Genomic DNA, 14,980 nt, shown 5'->3' with positions numbered 1-14,980 from the left:
TGGTTTGTGGGTTAATTGGCCCTCTGTAAACTGCCCCCAGTGTGTAGGGAGGAGACACAAAAATGGGATAACGTAGAACTCCAAAGACGTACAGGTTTGTAGGGTAATTGGCTGGGCAAATGTAAACATTGTCCCTAATGGGTGTAGGATAGTGTTAATGTGCGGGGATCGCTGGGCGGCGCGGACCCGGTGGGCCGAAGGGCCTGTTTCTGCGCTGTATCTCTAAATCTAAATCGAAAAAAACTGGTGTGAGCTGGTGATTAATGGTCAGCATGGGCTTGGTGGGCCAATCAATTCAATATTTAGTTCTTCGAAATGTAAAAGGTTTATTGTCTTTCCTCAGATTTATGTAAAGATGCCTCATCCAGTGAGGTGTTCCAACTGGCCTCTACTGCCCTTGGCAATATCACGTTCTTTGACTCAATGGCCTGTGAGACTCTGCTACAGTTGAATGCAACCAAAACCTTGATCCAAGCCTGCCGTGACCCACAGAGAGTCGACACGCCCTACGCCAAAGACCAGGTCAGTGCGGTTAGTCACACACACACTCGGGCGTGCACACACACTTGTACACACGCACACACACACACATTCACACACATGCACACACACATACACACACACACACTCGCGCATGCACGCACACACTCGTGCATACACACACATTCACACACATACACACACACACACTCACTCACGCATGCACGCACACACACTCGTGCATACACATACATTCACACACATGCACACCTGCATGCACATCCCCTTGTACACACTCATGCACACACATGCATTGGCACACACACTCGCTGTCACACACACACTTTCTCTCGCGCACACACTCTCAGGGACACACATGCTTGCACACGCATGAGCTCACACACGTACACACATGTACACATGCACACACAGACACATGTGCACACATGCACACACAGGAACACGCACGTACACATGCACACATGTTCTCTCGTACACAATAAACACATCGGACACATGCGAAGCACAGAGTACTCCATCAGGTCTGGTAAAAGAACAGTTTTAGAAAAGAAAAAAATCATCTTTTACCTCCAACATCCAACTATTTATTCTCGGTGGTGTCATTAAAATGTCCCAGCACTCCTTCCATGTAAAAAGGGGGACTGTGAAGGGCAGGGGAAGCCAGGAATGACACTTGGTACCTAAAGAGGAATGGGAGTAGGCTGGCAAGTTGAAGGAGTCACGATGCAGGGTGAATGTGGGAAACATGCTGAACCATCAGCCTCTGGGTGTAGCAGAGAAGAGCTCTTGTGACCAAGAGTCAGCCGTGCAGAATTACCAAGAGCCATTCAAGGCCAACAATCTTTCCTCAGAGCAGGGTGAGATCTGCCAAGGAGACGTGGCTGTCTGAAGGGTAATGCATCCAATGCAATAAAAGGCTTGTTCTCACTTTGTTAGTACATTGCTCAGCACAGCTTATGTTCAGTTAAATTACATTCCGCTGACAAAATTGAGGCCGTAGCTGCCTGCCTGCCCATAGATGATGCTTTTCTTAATTACACGTTTACTTTTCCAATGGCAATACTTCCACTGACACAATTATGTCCTTCTCCCAAATACCTATTTCTAATGGAGACACAAGGAACTGCAGGAGCTGGAATCTGGAGCAAAACTCAAAGTGCTGGAGGAACTCAGCGGGTCAGGCAGCATCTGTGGAGGGAATGGATAAGTTGGAAGAAGGGTCCCGACCTGAAACATCGTCTGTACATTCCCTCCACAGATGCTGCCTGACCTGCTGTTCCTCCAGCACTTAGTGTTTTACCTATTCCTAATCATGTTTTTTTCACCATGACAATACACTGATCAGCCAAAACATTATGACCTGATGAGCCAAAACATTATGACCACCTGCCTATTATGCTGTTGGTCCTCCGTGTGCAGCCCCATACGCAGCAGGGTGCGATGCACTGTGTATTGTAACACATTCCTCCCGTGACCACCATTAAAGTTTTCTGTGACTTGTGCCACAGTCGACCTTCTGTCGGTTCGGACCAGACGGGATAGCCTTCGTTGCCCTCGCGCATCGATGAGCCTTGGGCGCCCAACACCCTGTCTGTCGCCGGTTTGTGGTTTGTCCCTCCTCGGACCACTGTCGGTAGGTACTCACCACTGCTGACCGGGAGCACCTCACAAGCCTTGCCGTTTCAGAGATGCTCTGACCCAGTCGTCTGGCCATAACAATTTGGCCCTTGTCAAAGTCGCTCAGGTCTTTACTCCTGCCCATTTCTCCTGCATCCAACACATCAACTTCAAGAACTGACTGTTCACTTGCTGCCTAATATATCCCACCCCTTGACAGGTGCCATTGTAACAAGATAACCAATGTTATTCACTTCGCCTGTCAGTGGTCAGAATGTTTTGGCTGATCGGTGTATATTTTAATGAAAAGTAAAAGTGTTGGAGGAAATCAGCGGGTCAGGCAGCATCTGTGGAGGGAATGGACAGGAGGCGTCCTGCCCCAAAAATAAAGGCAAGTTGCACTTGTAGTGAGGTAGTGGTGATTTTGGCTTTCAGCATGTTAGGGTACGAGACAAATATCATCCCAGAATCTCTTGACTTTTGCCAGAGGTTGAGGGGAGAACTGATAGAAATATATAAAATTATGAGAGGCATAGATATAGACAGTTAGAACCTTGGCCCAGGACGAAAATGTCCAAGACTAGCAGGCATGGCTTTAAGGTGAGAGGGGCAAGGTTTAAAGGAGATGTGTTGTTTTCCAGGGGGTGGTGGGTGCCTGGAATGTGCTGCCAGGGGTATCTGCCCCCACCACCACCCCTGGAATGTGCTGCCAAGGGTGGTGGTGGGGGCAGATACAATAGTGGGGTTTAAGAGACCTTTGGATGGGCACATGGATATGCAGGGAATGGAGGATATGGATCATGTGCAGCTTGATACGTAATGGCATTATGTTCAGCACAGGCATTGTGGGTCGAAGAGCCTATTCTTGTGTTGTACGATACTATGTTCTATGAAATGGAGGGATATGGATTATATGCAGGCAGATAAGAATTGGTCCTGGCATCACGTTCAGTATGGACGTTGTGGGCCGAAGGGCCTGTTCTTGTGCTGTACTCTTCTATGTTCTAGGTTCTTTGTTCTGAATGTTGTGTCAGAGATCTGCTGCTGTTCTGAATGTTACTTTCTACAACTTATTTTCCGTTAACCTTGATGCACGTACAATATCAAAATGGAATTTTTTTCGAGTGCTTTGCAAAGATTGGCAAATTAATTACTTTCTAACACCAGACCGAACATTCTCTTTATTTTGTGTTTATTGGGAATTCAATATACATGGAATTAAATGCTGATTATTAAAACATGTTGTGAATGATTTAATGAGAACAGACTGAGCAGATACAACTCTATTAGAAGATCATTCCTATGATGAGAACTATTTTGTGAGTTTGTTAATGATCTTGACTTAAGTTGCAAGGATTTTGTAAATAAACCTCAAGGGTTTCCATCAATGTATATTTTGATAAAGAAGATTCATAGTTTTATAATAAATTATATATTAATTAATTACAATTATGCAAAAAGATAAATTAAAAGGACCAATTTTCTCAAGCATCAATGCATGTAAATGACAGGGTGTGGCGTGCTCTGCTGAGGCCTCTCTTTCTTATGATCGCGCTGTTACAGAAAATAACATCTTGCCCCACTTTCAGAGTTGAGAGAGAGAACTGAGAACAGCACAGGAACGGGGCCCTCAGCCCACAATGTTTGTGCTGAACAAATTGCCAAGATAAACTAATATCATCTGTCTGCACATATGTCTGAAGAAGGGTCTCGACCCGAAACGTCACCCATTCCTTCTCTCCCGAGATGCTGCCTGACCTGCTGAGTTACTCCAGCATTTTGTGAATAAATACATATGTCTCCATTCCCTTTCCACATCCAGGTTTGTCCAAGAAGGCTCTCGACCTGAAACATCACCCGTACCTTCTCCCCACGGATGCTGCCTGGCCCCGCTGAGTTACTCCAGACTTTTGTGTCTATCTTCTCCTTGTAGCTAATACTCCCTCATCCATGCAGATTAGGGTGGGAAAAGACCACTGTCTGGCAAATAGTTACAGTTTAGTTTATTGTCACGTGTACCGAGGTACAGTGAAAAGCTTTGTGTTGTGTGCTAACCAGTCAGCAGAAAGACATTACACGGTTACAATCGAGCTATGTACAGTGTTTCGATACATGATAAGGGAATAACATTGAGTGCAAGATCAGCCAGCAAAGTCCAATCAAGGATAGTCCAAGGATCACCAATGAGGTAGATAGCAGTTCAAGATTGTTCTCTGGTTGAGGTAGGATGATTCAGCTGCCTGAAAACAGCTGGGAAGAAGCTGGGAAGAAAATAGCTAGGCCAAAGGGCTTGTTTTCGTGCTGAATAACTCTCTGACACGATAACTCACATGGTCAGGAAGCAACTAGGGATGGAAAGGATGGGTGACGTTCTGGGACCTTAATCAGACAGGTGATTGTGTTGGGTCGGGTCCTTTCTTCAGAATGTCTGAGGAAGGGTTCTGACCAGAAACATTGCCTGTCCATTCCCTTAGCAGATGCTGCCTGACCTGCCTCATTCAACCAGTGAGTTAGGGCAGCATCTAAAAGTAGAAAATGCTGCAAATGTACACAGACAAATGATGCTTTTTTTTTTATCACCGGAGGGAGCTTTTCTTTGAAAGGTCAGACATTTGAAATCAGTCAATATAAATAAGCAGAATGATTTTTGTAAGATGCCCAATTCATATTAGCGAAATAAGCAAGAATTATTTTATTGAGGCATTCACGGTGGATTAATTGATTAGTCTAGCAACTGCAAGTCTAGCGAATGGAAACATTCTGATTTGTGTCTTTCTGAAACTGTCTCGATGTGTACAATTTTTCAGAAAGCAAATGCAATGAAACTTGTGTACACTGTCAAAAGATGTTTATCATTGTAGAAAAAATATTCTAAAAGCTGTGATTATTGGTGTTTAAATAGGGTCGAATGATCTTTTTTTAGTTTAGTTTAGAGAAATAGCGGAGAAACAGGCTCTTCGGCCCATCGAGTCCACACAGGCTAGTAATCCCCGCACATTAACAGTATCTTGCACACACATGGAACAATTTACACTTATACCAAGCCGATTAACCTACAAACCTCTATGTCTTTGGAGTGTGGGAGGAAACCGAAGATCTCTGAGAAAACCGATACGGTCACAGGGAGAATGTACAAACTCCGTACAGACAGCGCCCGTAGTTGGGATCGAACCCGGGTCTCCGGCGCTGCAAGCTCTATAAGGCAGCAACTCTACCGCTGCGCCACCGTGACCGTCCTAACAGTCTGTGATTAATCATCATTGTTCCCCCTCCCCCCCATTCATAACAAGGACAGAGTCCCCCTTGTCCTCACCTTCCACCCCATCAACCTATAATCCTCCTACATTTTCGCCACCTCCAATGGGATCCCACTACTGACCACATCTTCCCATCTCCACCCATTTCTGCTTTCCGCGGAGACCGTTCCCTCCGCAAATCCCTGGTCAACTCATCCCTTCCCACCCAAACCACCCCTCCCCCCCCCCCCCCCCCCCCGGTACTTTCCCCTGCAACCGCAGGAGATGCAACACCTGTCCCTTTACCTCCCCCCTCGATTCCTTCCCAAGGACCCCAACAGTCTTTTCAGGTGAGGCAGAGGTTCACATATCCGCTGTTCCAGGTGTCAAGTCCTGTACATCGGCGAGACCAAGCGCAGGCTCGGCGATCGTTTCGTTGAACACCTTCGCTCAGTCCGCCTTAACCTACCTGATCTCCCGGTTGCTCAGCACTTTAATTCCCCTCCCAATCCCAATCTGACCTTTCTATCCTGGGCCTCCTCCATTGTCAGAGTGAGGCCCAGCGCAAATTGGAGGGACAGCACCTCATATTTCGCTTGGGTAGCTTACACCCCAGCGGTATGAACATTGACTTCTCTAACTTCAAATAGCCCTTGCTTTCCCTCTCTCTCCATCCCCTCCCCTTTCCCAGTTCTCCCACCAGTCTTACTGTCTCTGACCACAATCTATTCCTATCATATCATATACATACAGCCGGAAACAGGCCTTTTCGGCCCTCCAAGTCCGTGCCGCCCAGCGATCCCTGTACATTAACACTATCCTACACCCACTAGGGACAATTTTTACATTTACCCAGCCAATTAACCTACATACCTGTACGTCTTTGGAGTGTGGGAGGAAACCGAAGATCTCGGAGTAAACCCACGCAGGTCACGGGGAGAACGTACAAACTCCTTACAGTGCAGCACCCGTAGTCAGGATCGAACCTTAGTCTCCGGCGCTGCATTCGCTGTAAAGCAGCAACTCTACCGCTGCGCTACCGTGCCGCCCACTACCTGTCCCGCCCACTCCCCTGACATCAGTCTGAAGAAGGGTCTCGTCCCGAAACGTCACCCATTCCTTCTCTCCAGAGATGCTGCCTGTCCCGCTGAATTACTCCATCATTTTGTGTCTACAATCATCATTGTTGCCTGACTGAAGATGTCAGATATTACTGACTGGCTTAAAATGACATGGGTAATAAAGTTCACGGACATAATCTCCAATTATGCACGCTGACGTGATATATTTTTTAACCAAAAATAACTTGAATCAATTATTTACAAGAATAATATGAACAATAACAACAAACACACCACCATATTTAAGAACAAATATTCTTAAATATCAAACATCCTGATTATTAAACAACTATGTTACAATCCTTGACCAGGATACATCCCCCCCCCCCCCCCCCCCCCGCTGTTGCCGAAATCTCCCAGGGTGCCCGTGGGCAGCGTGTAGTCCCTCTCCAACACCCCCCGGGTGTGGACATAACCCCGGAAAAGGGGCAGGCACCGTTTTGTAAATATTACAAATTTATGCATTACACCACCCCTCTCCCCCACCCCACTCTGGTGTGCTCCCAACACAGCCCAATAATCAGTCCACCAGAGAGTAAACTTTGGACAGGATACACCCAGGCAGCATCTTTCGGACAAGAGCACGAAGTATAGAAGTGTTAAAATGCACAGCTCCAGATTGAGGGATAGTTTCTTCCCAGTTGTTATCAGGCCAATGAACCATCCAACCCCAACTAGGGAGCAGTCCTGAACTACTATCTACCTCACTGAAGACCATCAGACAAGCTTAGATCAGATTTTACTGGCTTTATCTTGCACTAAACGCTATGCACGTTATTCCCTTTATCAAGTATCTATATACTGTGAATGGATTGATTATAATCATGTATTGCCTTTCCGCTGACTGGCTAGCACGCAACAAAGGCTTCTCACTGTAGCTCAGTACACGTGACAATAAACTAAATAAACTAAACTAAACTAAAAGGGGGAGAATACCTGGGATCCAATTGGAACATGGATCCCAGGTATTACTACACAAACTTGGATATTTCCACTCGTGGGAGAGTCTAGGACTAGAGGTCACAGCCTCAGAATTAAAGGACGTTCTTTTAGGAAGGAGATGAGGAGACATTTCATTAGTCAGAGGGTGGTGAATCTGTGGAAATCTTTGCCACAGATGGCTGTGGAGGCCTTCAATGGATATTTTTAAGGTAGAAATAGTTCGATTTTTGATTAGTATAGGTGTCAGAGATTATGGGGAGAAGGCAGGAGAATTGGGTTAGGAGGGAGAGAGAGATCAGCCATGATTGAATGGCGGAGTAGACTTGATGGGCCGAATGGCCTAATTCTACTCCTATCACTTATGACCTTGTGACCTAACTTTATTAATGTACAAATTATATGATATTTGTTTATGTGTTGCATCTGATGCAGGTGGTGACAGTACTGGCGAATATGGCTGTATTAGGTCAATGCCCAGCCCAGGTGATACAGGAAAATGGTAAATATTTGTTCAGATCTTTGTTTTACTGCGTTATAAATGTGTACACAATAAATAAGGGTTCAATCCTGCGATTCATAATTCAGAAGGTTTACCGCCATAATATCTTAATGATAAGAATTTGGTTTCATGAATAATGTTTAAGTTATTTGTTTCAAGTGAAGGGTGAGAGGAGAAAGAGTTATAGGAACCTGAGGAACAGCGTTTCCACACAGAGGGTGGTGGGTAGATGGAATGAGCAGCCAGCCACAGAGGTAGTTTAGTTCAGTTTAGTTTAGGTTAGTTTGGTCAAGTTTAGTTTAGTTTAGAAATACAGTGCGAAAACAGGCCCTTCGGCCCATCGAGTCCGTGCCGGCCAGCGATCCCCACACACGAACACTATTCTACACACACAGGGGACAATTTACAATTATACTAAGCCAATTAACCTATAAACCTGTACGTCTTTGGAGTGTGGGAGGAAACTGGAGATCCTGGAGAAAACACACGTAGGGTCACGGGGAGAACGTACGAACTCCGTACAGACAGCGGCCGTAGTCGGGATCGAACCTGGGTCCCTGGTGCTGTAAGGCGGCAACTCTACCACTACGCCACCGTGGAGCCCCCATTGGGGCAGGGACTATATTGGGCCCCATTGGGCCAGGTTTATGGATAGGAATTGTTTAGAGAGATATGGGCCAAACGCGGGAGGTGGGATGAATGAAGATGGGCCACTTTCATCAGCATGGGCAAGCTGACCTGAAGCACCTGGTTCTGAGCTGCTTGACTCCATGACTCTAATTCGGAAGAAAGTTACTTAGTTGACAATGACTAATAAGAATGGAAGACAGGTAGGTTTCACATGCAAAACTCAATCACAAACATCAATGACGTCCTTGACAGCAAACAGTATAAACAAGTCCTGACCATTTATGTGTGGGAAGGAACTGCAGATGCTGGTTTACACCAAAGATGGACACAAAATGCTGGAGTAACTCAGCAGGACAGGCAGCATCTCTGGAGAGAAGGAATGGGTGACGTTTCGGGTCGAGACCCTTCTTAAATTTGAAGAAGGGTCTCGACTCGACACGTCACCCATTCCTTCTCTCCAAAGGTACTACCTGTCCCGATAATTTATATTCAGTGAGAACACTACATTCACTCCAGGAATATAATGCTTCCAACATTCAAATGATAATTAATGATCATGACAATTTTCAAGACCTCAATGCTGACTTACCAGTCATTCCTTTCAATACATACAGAATGTTTAGTAGGATTAGGAATTGTTTGTATTACCATTATATTACTTTTCATCAATGTTACAGTCACAAATATCGAGTTCCCATTTAACTATCTCTATGAAAGGTTTATATGGGCTCTCCTTCCTTTCCATTCATTATGTCAATAGCTCCCTTCACTCAACGTTTAAATCATTTAGCCCCATTCTATGCCCAGTAGGGTCACTGAGTCATACAGCACGGGAACAGGCCCTTCAGCCCAACTCGCCCATGCCGACCAATATGCGGCATCTACTCAAGTCCCACTTGCCTGCTTTTGGACGGTATCCTTCTAAACCTTTCCTATCTGTAGACAGTAAACCACTTTGTGCAGATGTTGAGATTATATTTATTCTAAGACTGAATTGTGATGTTTTGTAGTTGTGCGCGAGGAATGGCAATGAGAGTTAGAAGTTCAGTTAAGAGCTATTGTGAAGGAAGTTGCAGTGGGATTGTCACAGAGTCATAGAGTCGTAGAGTGGTTCAGCATGGAATGGGCCCTACAGTCCAACTTGCCCACACCGGCCAACAATGTCCCAGCTGCACTAGTCCCACCTGCCTGCGTTTGGTCCATTTCCCTCCAATCTTGTCCTATCCACGTACCTGTCTAACTGTTTCTTAAACATTGGGATAGTCCCAGCCTCAACTACCTCCTCTGGCAGCTTGTTCTAGAACAACCACCATTCTTTTTGTGAAAAAGTTACCCCTCAGATTCTTATTAAATCTTTTCCCCTTCACCGTGAACCTATGTCCTTGGTTCTTAATTCACCTACTCTGGGCAAAAGACTCTGTGCATCTACCCGATCTGTTCCTCTCATGGTTTTAAACATCACTGTAAGATCGCCCCTAATCCTCTTGCGCTCCAGGGAGACCTGAGTCCCAGCCTACTCAACCTCTCCCTATAGCTCAGTCCTGGCAACATCCTCATAAATCTTCTCTGTACCCTTTCCAGCTTGACAACATCTTTCCTATAACATGGTGCCCATAACTGAACACGATACTGTAACTGCGGCCTCACCAACGTGTTATACAACTGCAACATGACCTCCCATTGTGTTGAAGCCTGCCCTTCCATCAGAGATCCAGCAACATTCACAGTGCCAATGTTGGCACCTTCTCATGTATGTGGAACAAAACATGCGTCATACTCTCCCAGACTACATGCTTGGGAAAAAAAAGACAAAAGACAATAGACAATAGACAATAGATGCAGGAGGAGGCCATTCGGCCCTTCGGGCCAGCACTGCCATTCAATGTGATCATGGCTGATCATTCTCAATCAGTACCCCATTCCTGCTCTCTCCCCAGTACCCCATTCCTGCTCTCTCCCCATACCCCCTGACTACTGAAAAAACCTAACCTAGACCCCACCTTGCCTAGCAACTACAGACCCATTTCCAAACTGCCATTCCTGTCAAAAGTCCTTGAAAAGGCAATCCTTAACCAATTAGTGCCCTACCTGCACCAAAACACCATCCTGGAAAGTTTCCAGTCAGGTTTCAGAGCCCACCACAGCACAGAGTCTGCCTTGTTGAAGGTACACAACGACCTGCTTCTCGCCATCGACACCGGCGACTGTGCAATCCTGCTCCTTCTCGACCTCAGCGCAGCATTCGATACAGTGGACCACACCATCCTTATTGACCGTCTCCGGTACGCGGTTGGCATTGATGGCACTGCCCTGAGCTGGTTCGCTTCGTACCTCAAAGATAGGAGTTTCGCCATCAACATAGGCAGTTATTCCTCTGCTCCAGCTAGCCTCTCCTGCGGAGTTCCACAAGGCTCAATCCTAGGCCCCATTCTCTTTTCTCTATACATGCTCCCCCTTGGCCAAATCATTCAAAGGCACGGCATTTCTTTCCACTGCTATGCCGATGACACTCAGCTTTACCTCCCCCTGAAACCCAACAACCAGTCAAATTTAAACAGCCTCTCACACTGCCTTGAGGACATAAAATGTTGGATGGCACAGAACTTCCTCCAATTAAATGAGAGCAAGTCTGAGGTCATCCTATTCGGCCCCCCCGACTCCATCAAATTGATAACAGGCAGTCTTGGAAGCCTATCCTGCCTAGTCAAACCGCATGTCAAAAACCTCGGCATGATATTTGACTCTGCATTAAAATTTGATAAGCAAGTCAACGCTGTGGTAAAAGCCAGCTTCTTCCAACTTCGAACCATAGCTAAAATCAAACCTTTCCTCAAATTCGACGACACAGAAAAAATCATTCACGCTTTCATTTCCTCCCGCCTAGACTACTGCAACTCCCTATACACTGGGATCAGCCAATCTTCCCTGTCCCGCCTGCAACTGGTCCAAAACGCCGCAGCGAGACTCCTGACGGGTACCCGTAAAAGGGACCACATCACCCCGATTCTGGCCTCTCTCCACTGGCTCCCTGTACGGTACAGAATCAACTTCAAGCTCCTCCTATTCACGTATAAAGCCATAAATGGACACTCCCCCCCCTACATCAAAAATCTTCTAACCCCCCTCTCTAACTCCAGGTCCCTCAGATCGGCCGACTTGGGGCTATTCACTATCCCACGGTCTAGGCTTAAACTCAGGGGTGACCGCGCTTTTGCGGTTGCAGCTCCTAGACTGTGGAACAGCATCCCTCTCCCGATCAGAACTGCCCCCTCCATCGACTCCTTTAAGTCCAGGCTCAAAACATATTTCTACTCCCTAGCGTTTGAGGCTCATTGAGGAGGCGCTGTGAACTGTTTGCGTGCTACTGTATGTTTTCATTTTTTTTTTTTCTATTGGAACCTAATCAAATGTACAGCACTTTGGTCAACGTGGGTTGTTTTTAAATGTGCTATACAAATAAAATTGACTTGACTTGACTTGACTTGACTCCGCTATCCTTAAGAGTTCTATCTATGGTATTGGGGGTATGGTATTGATGGAACAGCTGAAGTTTTACAAATTCTGGCATAACTTCTGCCTTTTATATGTAGAGACATATGTAAAGTGCTGGAGTAGCTCAGCGGGTGAGCCAGCAGCTCTGGGAATGTGGATAGGTGATGCTTAGTGTCGGGACCCTTCTTTAGATTGATCTTTTAAATGTTGTTTCTTCCCACATTTATCGTTCTCCCTAAAATTCTAACTTAATTCTCAGTTTCAGTTTGGAGAAAGCTCTTGAACAAGAATATTAATTTGTGTTTCCTCTTTACAATTGCATAGTCATACAGTGTGGAAGCAGGCCCTTCTGCCCAACTTGCCCACACCGACCAATATGTCCCATCTACGCTAGTCCCACCTGCCCAGATCCCTCTAAACCTTTCCTATCTGTCTACACCTCTAAGTGATTCTTAAACATTGCGATACTTTAGTGTTTTCAGTTTCCGTCTTCTCTACACTGTTGTGTTTACAGGGAAATGGAGAGAATTGTTCCATTTGAACTGAGCATGATGAAAAGAATAATGCGGCACGGTGGCGCAGCGGTAGAGTTGCTGCCTTACAGCGAATGCAGCGCCAGAGACCCGGGTTCCATCCTGACTACGGGTGCAGTCTGTACGGAGCTTACACGTTCTCTCTGTGACTGCGTGGGTTTTCTCTGGGTGCACCGGTTTCCTCCCACACTCCAAGGACGTACAGGTTTGTAGGTTAATTGGCTTCGGTAAAGATTGTAAATTGTCCCTAGTGTGTAGCATAGTGCTAGAGTGCGGGGATCGCTTATCGGCACGGACTCAGTGGAGGTTGGCCAATGGGCCTTCTGTGCTGTATCTCTAAACTAAACTAAACTAAACTAGATGTTTACAAGGAACAGCTAAACTATGTTTCAGACAGTCAAAGGCAAAGCTTTCACAGTGCCCCTCTGTATATCTCTTTCACAACGTCGTAGGTGACTGGTAAAATGTCACGCCTTCTATTTCCTTCCACATGTTCAGTCTATACTGCACCACTTAGTCTAATCAGGACATAAGTTCCGTGAGGAAATGCACACATCGTCCTTAATGCTGGATAATAAATGATCAAATCAAGCATGTGGCTACATATTGCTGGTTTGATTATTTTTTTCAGCCAGATATAATGATAGAAACATAGATACATAGAAAATAGGTGCAGGAGGAGGCCATTCGGCCCTTCGAGCCAGCACTGTCATTCATTGTGATCATGGCTGATCATCCACAATCTGTAACCGGTGCCTGCCTTCTCCCCATATCCCTTGATTCCACTAGCCCCTAGAGCTCTATCTAACAATCTTTTAAATTCATCCAGTGAATTGGCCTCCACTGCCTTCTGCGACAGAGAATGGCCTCCCCTTTAAATGGCCTCCCCTTTATTCTTAGACTGTGGCCCCTGGTTCTGGACTCCCCCAATATTGGGAACATTTTTCCTGCATCTAGCTTGCCCAGTCCTTTTATAATTTAATACGTCTCTATAAGATCCCCTCTTATCCTTCTAACCTCCAGTGAATTCAAGCCAGGTCTTTCTAATCTTTCCTCATATGAAGAGTCCCGCCATCCCAACTATGTTGAACTATCAAAACTTTCATAGCAGTTCTGAATGTATTATTTTAATATACTATCAATGTTAATGACTTTGCATTTAATTACAGCCCAGAGCATTCTTCTGCACTGAAATAGTTTGAACTGATGCAGTGCCTACAATTCTCATTGAAAGTTATTGAAGATCATGTGATAGCATTAACAATCATATTTACTACCTGTTGGATTGTGTGAATGGTCTGAAATTGCATTATGAACTAAAAATCTCTTATCCAAGTTTATTTCATTGGAGCGGTTAAACCAAATATCTAGTGGTGGGGCAGAAAGCCATTGAGCACTAGCAGGGCAGAGGAGGGGGGGCCAAGATTCACTGGTACAATCTGTTCGGCAAATCCTAAATTTGATTCAAATCTTGATGAAGGAATAGCAGGGACTGGAAAAAGTCCATGATGTAATTAGTTTAGTTTAGTTCCGTTTAGCCACACAGCGTGGAAACAGGCTCTTCGGCCCACCGGGCCCATGGCGACCAGTGATTGCCCCGTACACGAGCGCGATCCTACACAGTAGGGACAATTTACAATCTTTCCTGAAGCCAATTAACCTACAAACCTGTACGTCTTTGGAGTGTGGGAGGAAACCGAAGCACCTGGGGAAACCCTCGCAGGGGAGAACGTTCAAACTCTATACGGACAGCACCTGTAGTCAGGATGGAACCCGGGTCTCTGGCGCTGTAAGGCAGCAACTCTACCTCTGCGCCACCGTGCCGCCCCCAATCAGATAAAAAATATTTTAAATTAATTTATATCAATTAGGTATTCATTTACTTTAAAACTCCAAAATAAATGTAGTACAATAAATGAAACCTAATGTTCGTGTCTCGGACTGGTCCCTTTTAGTGAAATTTACCGTTTAAAAAAAGGGTGAGTTATATTTGAAGCATTTGCACTGTTTAGCTGTTGAGGTAGATTGTGTCCATCCAAACAGATTACTGGACGGAGAGCATTCTCTCTGTCAGCCTAGGTTTTGTTTCCGTGTGCGCTCGGGTTCACTTGCATGCATGACATCTAGTCTATATTTGTGTGCAATATATTTGTTCTGCCTGACCTTTCCTTGCAAAGACACAGTTGCTGCCTAACTTGTTCTGGGCAGTTGCTGCCTTGATTCCCTGCCTTGCAACCACCATGGTGAGTATGGAACACGCTACCAGGGGCCGCAGTGGAGGCAGGTCCGATAGTGGTGTTTTAGAGGACTGAGAGTATGGAAGTGACCCTATCCAGATTCTGTTATTTGTGTGTTGGTCTCTCTTTGTGCTCAGTTCCCCTTCCGTGAAATATCTCGCCCGTCCACCCC

General features: G+C 45.7%; 1 protein-coding gene across 1 annotated transcript in view; it reads left to right on the top strand.

The window, feature by feature from the left end:
• insc (INSC spindle orientation adaptor protein) overlaps positions 1-14,980 on the top strand; it is a 150,976-nt gene that overhangs the window by 126,752 nt on the left and 9,244 nt on the right. The window contains 2 exon segments of the mRNA XM_078414706.1: positions 344-522; positions 7,850-7,916. Coding sequence (XP_078270832.1) covers positions 344-522; positions 7,850-7,916 — 246 coding nt within the window.

Source organism: Rhinoraja longicauda, chromosome 18 (assembly GCF_053455715.1).
Source record: "Rhinoraja longicauda isolate Sanriku21f chromosome 18, sRhiLon1.1, whole genome shotgun sequence".
Taxonomy (NCBI): domain Eukaryota; kingdom Metazoa; phylum Chordata; class Chondrichthyes; order Rajiformes; family Arhynchobatidae; genus Rhinoraja; species Rhinoraja longicauda.
This window is presented reverse-complemented; position numbering and strand designations above follow the sequence as displayed.